This window comes from Theropithecus gelada, chromosome 1, assembly GCF_003255815.1.
Source record: "Theropithecus gelada isolate Dixy chromosome 1, Tgel_1.0, whole genome shotgun sequence".
In the NCBI taxonomy this organism is placed as follows: Eukaryota; Metazoa; Chordata; class Mammalia; order Primates; family Cercopithecidae; genus Theropithecus; species Theropithecus gelada.
The window spans coordinates 164,932,756-164,949,141 of record NC_037668.1 but is presented as its reverse complement, the minus strand read 5'-3'; the positions used below and the strand labels follow the sequence as shown (position 1 = coordinate 164,949,141).

Genomic DNA, 16,386 nt, shown 5'->3' with positions numbered 1-16,386 from the left:
CCAGCCTGACCAACATGGCGAAACCCTGTCTCTACTAAAAATACAGAAATTAGCTGGGCGTGGTGATGTGCGCCTGTAGTCCCAGCTACTCGGGAGGCTGAGACAGGAGAACCACTTGAACCTGGCAGGTGGAAGTTGCAGTGACTTGAGATTGCACCACTGCACTACAGCCTGGGCAACATAGCAAGACTCCATCTCAAAAAGAAAAAAAAAAAACAGACTTGCTCTAGTGTCTTCCATCCTAAGAAACAAAACTTCCCCATCCTAATACAAGCCTATTTCTCCATACAACAGAATCTCTCAAGAGTTGTTTGCTATTTCTTTAGCCTGCTGTTATCTCTCTCCCATACCCATTCCTACCCTGAAATTGTTCCTGAGTGTATCAAAAAGGCAAATCCAATCAATAATTTTTTGTCCTTAATTTAAACTCAATTTTTACTTCTAAAGCTTGAACCACCTTTTTGAAGTTTCAGTGGAAAACCCAAGGTGTTTACCAAGCCCTCCTCTACTTGGTAGGATTTGAACACCAAACTCTGGCTCCCCTATGGTGGCAATTTCTTTGACTTCTCAGCAGTTGTCTTCTCCCTGCATTTCTTAAAATCTTTCCTACACATGCCCAGTCTAGGGCTCAGCCAAGAGTTGAGGGAAGTTTATATGCAGATTTTGGGCCTCACCCATTACCCTTCCTACAATATTCCTCCTCAATATCCAGCTACTCTGGCAGTGCCAGATTTCTCCCTTGATTCCTCCTGCCAACCAGACTACAGTTTTCTCCTTGAGTTCTAGTCACAGTGCACTGTTGAATTGAGGGTAAGGCCATATAAACATGGATTTCACTCAGTATGTTTCTTTCTTTTTCAAAGTTGAATTCTTTCTTGCTTCTACTTGCTCTTGGTCGCTCACCAGTACCTCCAACAGATGCTTTGTATATTTTGTCCAGAGTTTATAATTGCTCTCTGCAGAGCTTAGTGTGATGCATGCTATTCTACTATTACCAGAACCAGAATTCTAAAAGTATCTTTTTATAGTGCAGCTTGGATCAGGCCATTCTTTTGCTCAAAACTCTTTAGTGACTTCACTTTACCCTTAAAATAAAATGTAAAATTTATCATGGCCTGCAAGGTACCACCTACTCTGACCCTGTGTACTCCATGCTAGGCTCATGGCCACTGTTCCCCTTTCTCACTTATTTGACTTCATTCCTGCTCTATGCCTTTTCTCATCTCTGAACCATTGAACCTCATGTTTCCTATTCCCGGGCAACTCAGCTCCCAGCTTTCTGCATGGCTTAGTGCTTCTGCTCTCCATCAGCTTGAATAGCACTTTTCCCTGACAACCTTATCTAAATGAAGTGCCTCTATCAACCCCTTGTTTTCTATACTCGAACACTCTACCTTTTTTCTTTCATAGCACTTTCAGACTAATTACTTTTTTAATCATTTAATTTTTTAAAATCCGTCTTCCTAACTAGAATAGTCTATGTGAGGATAGGTACAATGAACTTTTTATTTCTAGTGCCTATGATGACCTTCTTTCTTCTTTTCAGTTTTAGTGTCTAGACTAGCACAGTGTTTGACAAAGAGATTATATTTAATAAACAGTAACTAAATTAATAAAGAGAAGAGATAGTTTAAGCCATTAAATTAAGCTAGGTACTTTGGAACTTTGGAAATCTACACAAAATTAAGGAAATCACTTACCTAGGAATGTTCATTCCCTTTATGCAGTCATATCCACCTTATTCCATTTTCAAATTCGGTTTAAAACAATTTGATTCAACCTGAACTGCAGTGTATTTTTTCCCTTGATCCATTCTACTAGCCCCAGCATTATTTTTTATTCTCTCATTATGACTTCACCCTTACCTCTCAGATTTAGTATATGTTTTCTCCTTCTGGCTCTTGTTTTGGCTCATCCTAACCCAGTTGCCTTTTGTCCTGGATAATGCATCCACAAGTATAAAAAAACCTACCAACAAAAAATGGCAATAACATGGCTAAAATAATTATCAGCATAGTGGCTAAAATGAATTTAAACTTAAAAACAAAAAAGCAAAATCACAGAAGACAAGATGATATTGGATGATTGAATCACGCAGAGGTACACAAAAATCGTGAATATATCAACCTTATATTATTTGGCTCTACCTCTGTTTCAAATCTCATTTTGTGACTTCTTTGGGATCACTATGTCATTCTGTTACTTAAACACGCAAGCATTTTTCCTACCACAGGGCTTTTGCTTATGTTTTTCATTCTCTCTCTGGAATGCTGTTTTCTCTACTTTTTCCATAGCCAACTTGTTCTCTTTAAGATCTCAGCTTAAAGTTACTTCTTAAAGAAATTGTCTTAGTCTGTTTGGATTGCTAATACAAAATGCCCTAGTCTAGGTAATTTATAAACAACAGATATCCATTGCTCGTAGTTCTGAAAGCTGGGAATTCCCAGATCAAGGTGCCAGCAGATTCAGTTTTTGGTGAGGACTTGCTCTCTGCTTCAGAATGGCAGCTTCTTATTGTGTCCTCACATGGCCAAAAGGCCACTGTGCTCCTTCAACCCCCTTTATAAAGGAACCAACCCCATCCATACACAAGGGCAGAGTCTCATGACTTAATCATGCCCCAAAAGGCTCCACCTCTTAATATTAACACATTGGGGATTAAGTTTCAAATATGAACTCTGGGGGGCAAACATTTAGACCAAAGCAAAGGCCTTGTCTGATGTAACCATCTTTTCTAAAACAGGTCTTCCTGCTCCCATTATTTTCTACTCACATTTTAATTTATTTATAGCATTTACAAATGGTTTTCCTATCTCCCCTGCTTCATGAGGACAGGAATCATTTTGACTTTGTACTCCATTGTATACCTAGCCTCTTAATACAGTATCTGGCACATAACTGACATTCAGTAGATATCTGTTGAATGTGCAAATAAAGGAGTGAATGGTGGTTTAAAATGTTAATTTGTGACCACTTTGCTTTTTGGACAGAATCAGATAAAAAACCTCTTTAAAAATGAAGATATTTCCTCTATAGGGAAAAAAATAAAAACAAGGATATTTCCAAACTGGCAGATCAATTACGACTACCTGACAATGAATTAGAAAGTGTTTGTTTTTTAACTTAAAGGGAATGAGGCTGGGTGTGGTGGCTTATGCCTGTAGTCCCACCACTTTGGGAGGCTGAGGCAGGTGGATCGCTTGAGTCCAGAAGTTTAAGACCAATCTGGGGAACAAGGTGAAATCCTGTCTCCACCAAAAACAAAACAAAAAACAAAAATTAGCCAAGCTTGGTGGTGCATGCCTGTGGCCCCAGCTATTTGAGAGGCCGAGACAGTAGGGTTGCTTGAGCCCAGGAGGCAAAGGTTATAGTAAGCCAAGATCACGCCACTGTACTCCAGCCTGGCTGACAGATTGAGACTGTGTCTCCAAAAAAACAGTTGGGGGTGGAGGGTGTGGGGAATGAAAATACTACAAAACAAATCAATAGAAAACATTATAAACTTTACCAGGATTTGGTCCCGTCTTCCTCCCCTCCCCCAATTGGTAAAGAGACCAAAATGCTTAAAGATACATGGGTGTTACAAAACTGCTTTGTAACACCGTATATTACCATGATGGAAAATATGGGGCTGGGCATGGTGGCTCATGCCTGTAATCCCAGCACTTTGGGAGGCCGAGGCAGGCGGATCACCTGAGGTCAGGAGTTTGAGACCAGCCTGGTCAACATTGTGAAACCCCATCTCTACTAAAAATATTTTAAAAATTAGCTGGGTGTAACGGTGGGCGCCTGTAATCCCAGTTACTCGGGAGGTTGAGGCAAGATAATTGCTTGAACCCAGGAAACGGAGGTTGCAGTGAACTGACACGGTGCCACTGCACTCCAGCCTGGGCGACAGAGTGAGACTCCGTCTCAAAAAAAAAAAAAAAAAGAAGAAGAAAATATGAATGATTTTGTTAACAGTCAGACTAAAACTATAACTCTTCCTGTTAGGAACACCTAAGCATGCTTGATAAATATAATTAGAAAAGTTTATACTGCAGAGTTGAGTTTAAAGGAAGAAAAGGGAATTCTCAGGTGCCAGAAACAAAATGGGGACTGAAAGTTTTGGTGGCTAATGGCATTAATGTTTTCTACAGTGCCATAATTAATAAATTTGAACTTTTATTGATTGGTACTAGAGTGACCTTAAAATCATTAACTCAAAATCCAAAATTATCTAAAGTCTTCTCAAGATATAATTTATGCACCATGTAGACTTTTTTTTTTTTTTAACTGTTTTTGGATTATGGACTGCTTGAATAATCTGATGAGAGAGAAATTAAACTCTCTCCCCAAAAAGTTTTCATATGCAAAAATTTTGCATGTGTTTTAACTGTGGCATTATGACTGCCCTAAATTCCCCCATGATCATGGACATGTCAGAAATCACACCTTAAGAACTTGATTCACAGTGTTATTTATTGATAATAACAACATTAACTTTAGGGAAAATAACTTTCATTTGCTAGTTCTAAAATCTAAAATTGTAAAATTTTACTTGATGTTATTTTGCTTCCTAAGCATTAAAACTGACATTACCGAGTACCTTTTTTTCCCTCGCACCCCAACCAGTTTTTGACATATAGTATCTGCCTAACAACTATTTGATAAATTAATGAATTCTAGATTATCAAATAAGTATCCATAAACAATTTTTTTCTGGTTGTGAAGCTGAAATTTTCTTTGTTTGAGTGAGACTGGTACTTGACATCAGGGCTCTGACTATAGGCATCTTAATGTGTGTTATTTTATTGTTATATTTGAAAATAAATTTTAAAAAATACAAATTCAAACTGATATTTTTATATTTTAAGGTAAATGAACATTTGAAAGACATAATGGAACAAGAACAAAAACTGAAAGAACATCACACAGTTGAAGCTCCAGGAGGTCAAAAGGTATATATTTCAAACACAAAAGGTGCCTTTATGAGACTGTATGTATGTTCACATATTTGTATTATTTTGGGAAATGTTAATAGTTGTGTTTATTAAATTATTTTTTAGTGGTGTTAACTGTACCCTAGAAAGCCATGCTGTAAACACTAAGTAAAGAGAAGTACAAAGTGAAGGTTAATTGGATGATGGTATTTGTAAAAAAATGTATTAATGACTAGAACTCAAGTTCTAAGGTTCTTTTGTCAAAAATAGCAGTTTGCCTTTCTTTGGTAAAATGTATAAAACAACAAGAAAACAATTTTAAATGTTCAGCCTTTATAATGACTTGCAGCAAGACCAACGTTTGACCAACATTTAAAACAATATTCCCAGAATTTCATGGGGCGTGATGGCTCACCTATAATACCAGCACTTTGGGAGGCTGAGGCAGGCAGATCATGAGGTCAGGAGTTCGAAACCAGCCTGACCAACATGATGAACCCCATCTCTACTGAAAATACAAAAATTAGCTGGGCATGGTGGCGTACATCTGTAATCTCAGCCACTCAGGAGGCTGAGGCAGGAGAATCGCTTAAACCCGGGAGGCAGAGGTTGCAGTGAGCTGAGATCACGCCACTGCACTCCAACCTGGGCAACAGAGCAAGACTCCATCTCAAAATAAATATGTATATATTCAAAATGTACAGTGTGGTTATTCTGTGAAGAAAGAGGAAACATTAACATGGATTTATTCTTTTAAAACTCTCAGACTTTTAGAGTTTTCTTCTCTGAAAATTTAGTTGTGTGTTTGTCATATGCTAAGACCACAAGTATATTTTCTGTAATATAGTATATCTTACGTCTTTTAAAATGTATTGTAATTGGAACCTTTTAAACATGTTGTATAGTATTAGAATTGAGGTATAAGAAATTGTAATAATTCAGAAACCTTATTCTCTGTTTGGATTAAAGTTTCTTCATTATTACACAGTACTTCTATTATTTTGAGCTTATTCTTATTCCACTAGTCACTGATCTCTCCGTAAAAAGAGAAAGGAAAAAGGAAGGAAAAGGGAAGCTGTTCTGTCTCTTATCAACTTCAATAGAAAAATCTTGTGGAGGACCATGTACAATTTTGTCTGATTTTGATGTTTTGGGATCACAATGCTTTCCCCCATCTGGTTTACTGACTGGCTCCTGAAAATACGATTTGTGCTTAATCCTTCATCCTAACTCTGTTGAGGTCCTTTCCCCTAAAGGTAGATTGGAAAGGAATTCTCCTTTTTTCCCATCACCCCAGATTATGTTTCATTTCCCTGCTGCCAGCCAATTTCTGTCCTTGCCTCTTACCTGTTACATCCCACAGTCTTTTCTTGTCAGCTTCCTTCCCTTTCTCTTTTTCTTATCATAGGAGCTGAAACTTCTGCCTTGGAGATACGTATAATCCTGCCCCTCAATTTTGCTCCTGGCTTTTATCAGTAATAAGGTTGAGGTAGCATCATTCTAAGTTATAACACTAATGAAATTTCTCTATAGAAATCTTCTGTATTATATATAATGGTTAAGTTCTGTAGTATTGCATATACATTTTGAACCAAATGGGGATTTTATATGATGACAGAGTGCCCAGTAAACATTTTTTTAATGAAAAAAAAAAATGCCATTTGTATTTCAAACAACCAAGTAAAGTGATCCTGGAGAAAAACTGTATGGAATCTAGACACTATTGTATTACATGGCTTTTACTTTTTCACAGCACTTAGCTCCATGCAGTTGCACATATTAACTGTACAACTGTTATTTGTTGAATGAGTGACTGAGTGAATAAAGAAATGATTGTGCAGTTAATTTTTAAATATTTGGTTAGTATACATTTTTAGTTTAGCACATACATAGCATTTACCCCTTCATTTTCCAATGAATTTTATCCTTTTCCCCCCATTGTTTTTGAAAATTGAATCTTTGTGAAAATAAGGGTTAATTTAACATATCTTACCGTAGGTTCAGGTGTTGTCATTATGAAGAAACATACTATCACAGAATAAACTAGGGAAGGGAATCTTGCTCTGTTTCCTAACAATGGGGTTTTTGGCATTTGAACTATGTACTTGGTTTGGCTGGAAATATTATCATTCCAATTTTGGTTTTTAACTCTGTAAAAGCAAAATTCATGCTCCTTTTTTTCTTTTACAAATGAGAGAGAAAATGACTTGCTCTTTCTTATTACTGTACATTTGGTAAGAAGTTGCCACGCTTTCCATCTACTTCAGTCAGCTTTTCTAGTGACGTGTACACAGGAGCCTCACCCTGTTGCCTATTGCTTGTCCAGCTATAGACAAAGCCCGTGGTATTGGATAATAACATATCTTACCTTTTGTCCTTGCCCAACTACTCTTAAGTCAGATGTCCAATAGAATTTGTTTTATGAAATATCTTTTTATAACCATATTCTTGGTAAAATATATGCACATGTTGAAGGATACTTGTACTATAAATTATGAGGGTTGGACTGAAATGAAAGATGTCAAAGGTATTTCTTTAGGATATTAGATCCTCCAATGATGTATTTCTGATCATTGGATTGGGTGGTGTCCTAAGAGAAAGGCATTTTAAATAGTGTCATGTCCTAGGAAAATGTTTTGTTTAAACAGTTTACTAATGTTATTTTCTCTTTTTTTCCCAAGTTGCTCATTTTGCTTCTAATACTTCTTTTGACTGTAAAATAGGGTGCCCAATTAAATTTGAATGCCAGAGAAACAACAAATAGCTTTTTTTAATAAGTTGCACAGGTGTCTTGTATTGTGTGAGCATCTTGTGTATATTTGCTAAATTTGGAAGCCGTACTTGAATGATTTCTGAAGTTTATAGCTAAGATGACATTAAGTGCAACATTGATTCTCTTGAAGAGTTTGTATAAAGTACTATGGTAAAATGAGTATTGCACATAAAGTCAGGCTAGTTCTGTCGCTAAATAACTTCATGACATTTACAAAGGCACTTGACCTCTCTGGGCCTTATTTTGTTTTGTTTTGTTTTTTGTTTTTTTTTTTAATCTGTAAAAAGTAAAAGATTGGATTAATCGGTTTCTAAATTCTGTAATTAAAAAGATGCTCAGTTTTTCCCTTCTCAATATGTTAGTAAACATAAGAGAAAAAAAACAAAAGGTTGGTGAAAATAGTAAATAGTTATCATAGACTTTTCTATATGTATATTACTAGTAGATTTATGCTAACTGTATGCATGAAATATCTAGGAATACCTTCTAGAAGATGTGGGACTTTAACAGGGCATTAGTAGATTTCATGATACTAGGTCATAGGGAACAATTTAAGTAGAGACACTAAGTTACAAGTGAAGGCACTTGTGGGAATTACTGAGTGGATGAGTGTGGCAGAATCAGTTTTGAAAGAGCTATGAATTCATGCGTTTGTATTCTAATACTAACTATATAGAGAATGAAGTTTAATGTTTCTCTTTTTTTTTTTTTTTTTTTTTTTTTTTTTTTGGAGACAGAGTCTTGCTCCGTCACTCAGGCTGGAGGGCAGAGGCATGATCTCACCTCTCTGCAACCTCGGCCTCCTGGGTTCAAGCAATTCTCGTGCTTCAGCCTCCCCAGTAGCTGGGATTACAGGCGTGCACCACCACGCCCAGCTAATTTTTGTGTGTGTGTATTTTTAGCGGAGATGGCATTTCGCCATGTTGGCCAGGCTGGTCTTGAACTCCCGACTTGAGGTGATTGCCCGCTTTGGCTTCCCAAAGTGCTGGGATTATAGGTATGAGACACCACCCCAGCCAATGTTTCTCAAAGTATTAAAGATACATGTTTACTTAGTGTGGCGTTTGCTACTTTTTAAAAAGAAATATTTGTGAGGTATTTTACAAGGGAGTAGGAAGTAGATGAAGGAATTACCTTTGGAGAAAAGACATCCACAGAACTCTAATTGCTTTTCACTTTAAGGAGTATCTCAATATAGACTACACTTTCCCCCTGTGAGAGAGTAGGTAAATGCTTATACCTCTGCCTGATTACTTCAGCCCTTATGAATTTCTCCCTTGACTAAAATTCCTTAACAGTTAAAAACTGTAACCCACTTTTTTCTCCCTCAAATGCTGTTTCTTCAAGTAGTACTATTTGAGAGAAGGGCTCTGAAGTAAAATACATTTGGGAAATGCTGCCTAGTCTGTGCCCCTTTGAAAATGTTACAATCCATTTTAGTACATTAACGGTCCAGTCAAAGAGACTGTCTAGCCATTTTCCAAACATTTTTTATCTTTGAACTATTTTATGAATTGACTTTTACTAGCATCCCATAGAATTAGTGTTCTTCAGTGCACAATGTAGAAAACGATAATTTGTAACCTATAACTTTGCACTTAAGTTGTCTATTATGTATATAAATATATAAAACATTTAATGTTCAAATACAGCACATCATTCTCAGATACATCATTTCATTTGACTCTTAGATTTACCTTGATTTCTTTTGTACCATTATTTTAGTTAAGAAACTGTGATGACATGGCCTGCCTAAATTAGATAATTTTTGTTTTGAATCCTACCTTTAAGATTCTGTTCTATAATTATAAATCTATCCATATGTAGGCTTCTTTTTTTTTTTTTTTTTTCCTTTTTGGAGACAGGGTCTCACTCTATTGCCCAGGCTGGAATGAAGTAGCGAGATCATGGCTCATTATAGCCTCGATCTCCTGGGCTCAAGCAATCATCCCACCTCAGCCTCCTAACTACTTGGGACTACAGGCATGTGCCACCATGCCCGTGTAATTTTTTTTACTTTTCGTAGAGTCAGGGTCTCACTATGTTGCCCAGGCTGGTCTCAAGCTCCTGAGCTCAAGCAGTCCACCTGCCTTGGCCTCCTAAAGTGCTGGGATTACAGGCACTTTGCCTGGCCAATGTGTAGGCTTCTGTGGTCAGTGCTAAATCATTTCTTCTTCTTATTATTTTTTTTAATGTTTTTTATATTAATAGGGATGGGGTTTTGCCATGTTGGTCAGGCTGGTCTCAAACTCCTGGCCTCCAGCGATCCACCCACTTCGGCCTCCCGAAGTGTTGGGATTACAGGTGTAAGCTGCCACACCTGGCCGTTTCTTTTTTTTAATCCCTAATATCAGCATACCATTTATCTTTCATAATAGTTTACTTGCCCTTACAGGAAACACAACAACCTAGAGTATGTCCCTGTTCTATTATTAACTCATTTAGTATAGTTAAGAGAACTTGGCATTTTAAACATTTTTTTGAATTCAGAGATGGTACCATGGTTTTAATCTTTACCTAAGAGTATGATAACCATTAGATTTCTCTTAACAGTTTTATAAATTAATAGTCTTGTGCATTTGGACACAAGACCCTATAAAGACTTGGATTGGTATAGATCTAATATAACTTTTAAAGAACTTTTATTTTATTTTGAAATAATTTCACCCTTACAAAAAGTTGCAGGAATAATAAAAAGAATTCTCAAACTCTGTGTTCAGATTCATCAGTTTTTCAACAGTTTGCCACATTTCCTTTATCATTCTGTCTCCCTCTCTCTCAGTGTACACACACACACACACACATACACACACACAAATTGTTCTACCACATTTGAAAGAAGGTTGCATATATCATGTCCCTTTGCCCCTTAACACTTCAGTGTCTATTTCCTAAGAACAAGGCCATTCATTTCCACAATGACAGTACAGGTAATTTAATGTCAGTGTAATACTTTATCATTTATGTTCCCATTTTATCATTAATTTATTTCATTGTCATATCCCTAGTCTTCTTTAAACTGAAGCAGTTCTTTAGCTTTTCTTTTCTTCGTGGCCTTGATATTTTTGAAGAATCAGGCCGTTTTAATAGAACATTTCTAAATTTGGCTTTTTCTAATATTTCCTCATTATTAGATGAAGATTATGCTTTTCAGGCTGGAATACTATGTAAATTGTGTCCTTATCACAATGTAATATCCAGAGGCACATGATATCCATTTACCCCTGCTAGATAATGTTCATTTTGATCAGTTGGTTAAGATATTTTCTGGTTTCTTGACTGCAGGGTTACAGTAGTCCTTTTTTATCCTCAGAGGATATGTTCCAAGACCCCCAGTGCATACCTGAAATCTCGGATAGTACTGAACTCTATCTACACTATGTTTTTTCTTATACAGTAATGGGCAGGTAGCATATACAGCATGGAATGCTGGACAGAGGTATGATTCCCTTCCCACACTGGATGGAATAGGACAGCATGTGGTTTCATCACACTACTCAGAACAACATGCAATTTAAAACTCATGAGTTATTTATTTCTGGAATTTTTCATTCGTATTTTCAGACAGTGACTGTGAATAACTGCAGCAAAACTATGGGCAAGGGGGGACAGCTATGTTATGTTTCCTTTTGTAATAGGTAATTTGAGAAGAGTTACTCTCCCACAGAAAATAGCCTCTTTCTTGAAAGTTTCCCCTCATCCTAGATTTAGCATTCATTGAATATATCTACCTGAATTAATTTTACTATGATGGTCACAAATTTGTAATTTTCTAACCCCTTCATTTATTCCATATTTATTACTTAGCATTCTGTTATAAGCAAGTTTGTCCTCTTCCACCCATCTACCTGTCTGTATAGCATTTCTCTACTATCTGAATGAGCTAATGGATATATAATGGGTTATAATCAGTTTTTGTCCATATGTATTTACTTTTAAAATTATTATGGAATTATTTTAGATTTACAGGAAAGTTTCAAAGATAGTACAGCTTCACCCAGTTTTCTCTAATGTTAACATCTTACATAACTGGAGCCCATTTGTGAACAGTAAGAAAGTAACATTGGTACGTTATTATTGAGTACACTACAGACTTTAAATTATTTAGATTCTACCAGCTTTCCACTGATGTCCTTTTTAAATATTTGTCAGGCGTTTTGTAGTGTTCTTCAATTTGGGTTTGTCTGCTGTTTCTCATGGTTAGGCTGGAGTTACAAGTTTTTTGAGAAGACTACCAGAGAGGTCATGTATCATATCATATATTGTATCATGGGGTACATGATAAGAACATGATTTATCACTGGTGATATTAACTGTGATCCCTTGGTTACGGTAGTGTAGTGTTTGTTAGGTTTCTCCATTATAAATTTACTGGTTTTCCCTTCTTATTTTGGAAGTGCATCCTGCACTCCAAAGGAGGGAAATTAAGCTCACTCCCTGAAAGGGAGAATGCCTGCGTATACTATTGGGGATTCTTCTGTAAGGAAGATTTGTGTCTTCTTCCCCATTTTATTTTTATTTTTATTTATTTATTTATTTTGAGACAGAGTCTCGCTCTTGTCACCCAGGCTGGAGTGCCATAGCGCGATCTCAGCTCATTGCAAACTCCGCCTCCCGAGTTCACACCATTCTCCTGCCTCAGCCTTCCGAGTATCTGGGACTAAGGTGCCCACCACCTCTCCCAGCTAATTTTTTGTATATTTAGTAGAGACGGGGTTTCACCGTGTTAGCCAGGGTGGTCTCGATCTCCTGACCTCATGATCCACCCGCGTTGGCCTCCCAAAGTGCTGGGATTACAGGCATGAGCCACTGTGCCCGGCCCATTTATTTTTTATATTCAATCATTTATTTATATCAGTGTGGACTCAGGTATACTTATTAATATTTTATACTTTGGGTTACAATCTAATACTGCATTATTTTGTTGCTCACAATTTTACAGCATCAGCCATTGAGAGCTTTTTGCGGTTGGCTTTGATATCTCTTGGATATGCCCCAAGCCTTTTGTTTTTTGAGCACTTCCTTCCTTTCTGGCACTACAGGATGCTCCAGGCTCATCTCGTTCCTTCCTTTACCTAAAATTAGCTATTTCTTTATTTTGATGCTCAAGTGGTCTCAGATTTGGCCAACGGGAGTCCCCTCAGACTGACTCCTGTGCTTTTGATACGCCCCCATTCATCTGTCTCTCTTTTTTTTTTTTTCTTTTTTGCCCCTCCTTACTTAATTTCTGACTCAACAAGATGTTTCAGATTCATTTTGTAGTTTACTTGCCATAATCCTGAAATCAGCCATTTCTTCAATAAGTCTTAATTCTTTTTTTATGGAATACAGTATTTAGCAACTGTAAAATCTGGGCACTAAGTGGCTAATTGCTACATGAATATCATTACTTCTAGGCCCTATTTCAGTAGATAGAGTTCAGAAATAAAATTTTAAAAATACACAAACATGAGTTCATATATAAACCTCCAATTCCAATCAAACTCCACAGAGTTCTTCCTGGCTTCCCCTATTCCACACGGGACTTCCCCTTCCACAGTGAGAACTCAGGCTCCCAAGAGCATTCATGTATTTTACTTATTTGCTCAATCCTACAATACATATACAGTAGTTTCAGAATTGTTATACCAATACGAAACATAAACCTACTGGCCGGGCGTGGTGGCTCATGCCTATAATCCCAGCATTTTGGGAGGCTGAGGCAGGTGGATCACTTAAGGTCAGAAGTTCGAGACCAGTCTGGCCAACATGGTGAATCCCATCTCTACCAAAAATACAAAAATTAGCCAGGTCTGTTGGCATGCGTCCATAATCCCAGCTACTTGGGAGGCTGAGGCAGGAGAATTGCTTGAGCCTGGGAGGCGGAGTTTGCAGTGAGCCGAGATCGTGCCAGTGTACTGCAGCCTAGGTGACAGAGTGAGACTCTGTCTCAAAAAAAATTCTAAAAAGCTAAGAAGAGTTTAAGATTTGTTTGCAATTTTTTTTTAGACTAATAGTATATAGTCAAACTCCTGTGTTCTTAAGTGGTTTCCCTCTGCCCCCACCTTCATTGTGGTTATATTATTCCTTTGAAACACATTTATGTTAACTGGTTTCTGTATTCATTCCATTTTACTGATCTTTTTTGACACCATCCTTGTTAACTTTTGTTTTTTGACTATGTAGAACATTGACATCATTCCAAAAATCAGAACTGTATAAATGGTATACTCAGAGAAGTATTACTCCCTCCCCTATCTCTTCTACCCCTTACTTATTCCACATGTACTTCCCACCAACCCTTCTAAATGGACCAAGCACATATGTGCATGTTTGTTTCTCCTCCTTTCTAACACAAAACGTAACTTATTCTTTTGCAGTTTGCTCTTTTCAGTAACTGCATATCCTGGAAATCATTCAGTACAGTCCCTAGAGATCTTTTCTTTCTTCTTTTTTTTTTTTTTTTTTTTTTTTTGACGGAGTCTCGCTCTGTCACCCAGGCTGGAGTGCAGTGGCACAATCTCGGTTCACTGCAACCTGTGCCTCCCAGGTTCAAGCCATTTTTCTGCCTCAGCCTCTAGAGTAACTGGGACTACAGGTGAGCGCCACCACACTTGGCTAATCTTTGTATTTTTTTTAGTAGAGACGGGGTTTCACCATATTGGCCAGGCTGGTCTCGATCTCCTGACCACGTGATCTACCCGCCTTGGCCTCCCAAAGTGCTGGGATTACAGATGTGAGCTACCGTGCCCAGCCTATCATTATTTCTTAAAGCAGCATAGTGCTCCCTTGTGAACATGTGCCATAGTTTCTTCAACTGCATACCTATGTGTAGGCATTAGTTTCCAGTGTCTTGCTATTGCAGATTGTGCTGCACAGAATAATGTTATATGTGGCCTTTTGTATTTTGGATATGTATTTTCAAGGTACATTTCCTAGAAGTTGGACTGCTAGATTGAGGGGTAAATGTATACTGTATGTAGCTTTGTTAAATATTGACAAAATCCCCTCCAAAAGAGTTTGTACCATTTTATATTCCATCAGCGATTCTACACAACTTTTGGATCTACAACAGCTAAGAGATTAAGTCTAATGGTTGGGCATGGTGGCTCACACTTGTAATCCCAGCACTTTGGGAGGCCTAGGTGGGAGGTTCACTTGAGGTCAGGAGTTCAAGACCAGCCTGGCCAACATGGTGAAAACCCGTCTCTACCAAAAAATACAAAAATTAGCCAAGTATGGTGGTGCATGCCTGTTGTCCCAGCTACTTGGGAGGCTGAGGTGGGAGAATCGCTTGAACCTGGGAGGCGGAGGTTGCAGTGAGCTGAGATAGCTCCACTGCCCTCCACCCTGGGTGACAGAGAGAGACTGTCTCTCAAAAAAAAAAAAAAAAAAAGATTAAATCTAACAAGTTAACAAGTCATGCAGTGGCAAGTCACAGCCATGATTAACTCCCTGAAGGACCCCAACTCTTTGAGGTCTCCGATAAAGACCACACCAAACCAATAACCTCCTGGAATGGCCTGAGAGCACCCAGAAGTAGTTCAGGAATTATCCTGCCTTTCCAGAATATTGTAGATACCCAGAGGAAGAGTATTATTTGGAGAGTATTAATGGCAAGTCCTAAAACAACTAGCCAAAATTTAGGGTGAGCCAAGCATGTATTATAAAGACAGTTGAAAGGAATACTTGAAATTAGAACTATTCCAGAAAATCTGAACTGCCTAGGTTGGCCCCTTTGTCAGTGGAAGCTTAATAAAAGTTTTTTCACCTGTTATCCATGGTTTTTAAAAAACCCTTTGTTTCTTCCTTGGTGGTCCTGATAAAAAGGAAAAAGAGAGAGAGAGAAAAAAAACAAAACAAAACCCTTTGTCCTCATGGTTATTTACATCTTAAAACAGAATTTGATGTTGCAGTTTGCCTAATTCTTCCCTGAAAACCAAAGGATAGTTGCTGATCACTTCAGAAATGGAGTTACTCTTCAGCAAGGAACTGATGCTATGTATTTGAGCTTTTTGAACCATAAGTATGTAAGTGTGCGTAGTATAAATATTTATTTGTTCTTTTAGTACATTTACTCTTTTTAGTTAAATTTCCTTCACACAGCCAATCTGTGGTTTCCCTTTCTCCCCTAAGAAGATTGCTGTTACCAGTTTAGATCAATGGAGGGGCAAGAGAAAGGCCAGAGCAGTCTGAATTAGTAACAAAGTCCAATTATTGCATATTTTACAAGAAATATGGAATAACTGTAACCACTGCAGACTCCTTTGTACACCTGCTGTTATGAATAGTCCACAATAATTTCTTGTTATCACCAGTTTCTATTTAATGGGTTCTTCTAGTCTAGAAAACAAAAAAATCCTTGTCTTTAAAATTTCTGTTACAAATTGGAAACCCTGACACGTTTTCAGTGGCTTCCTGCTCTTTGGTCCTGCTCTTGTACTTTTTGTGGCTATTGTAACTGCAGCTGCCAAAAACATTCAGTTAAATGGGAGATTAAAATACATGCCACAAAATTGTTGAGGCTGTTCTTCGTGGTGCTATAAGAAAAATTTATTAGAAATGTTGCTTATATATAGGAAGCTGGTATGTTTCTGATTCTTCAGGTGACATTTTTTAATTCTTAAAGTTCTTGAAAATACCTTATTTATATTATTTTTCTAAATAATCTTATTTTTCTGTTAATTTATACAGGAAAAGCTTTCTACATAA

At 37.4% G+C, this 16,386-nt stretch overlaps 1 protein-coding gene across 4 annotated transcripts in view; it reads left to right on the top strand.

The window, feature by feature from the left end:
* Positions 1-16,386, top strand: part of CAMSAP2 (calmodulin regulated spectrin associated protein family member 2) — a 116,866-nt gene that overhangs the window by 71,202 nt on the left and 29,278 nt on the right. For all 4 annotated transcript variants that reach the window (XM_025404264.1, XM_025404290.1, XM_025404271.1 and 1 more), the window contains exon 4: positions 4,857-4,940. In XM_025404264.1, the coding sequence (XP_025260049.1) occupies positions 4,857-4,940 (84 nt within the window). The remainder of the gene's footprint in view (positions 1-4,856; positions 4,941-16,386) is intronic.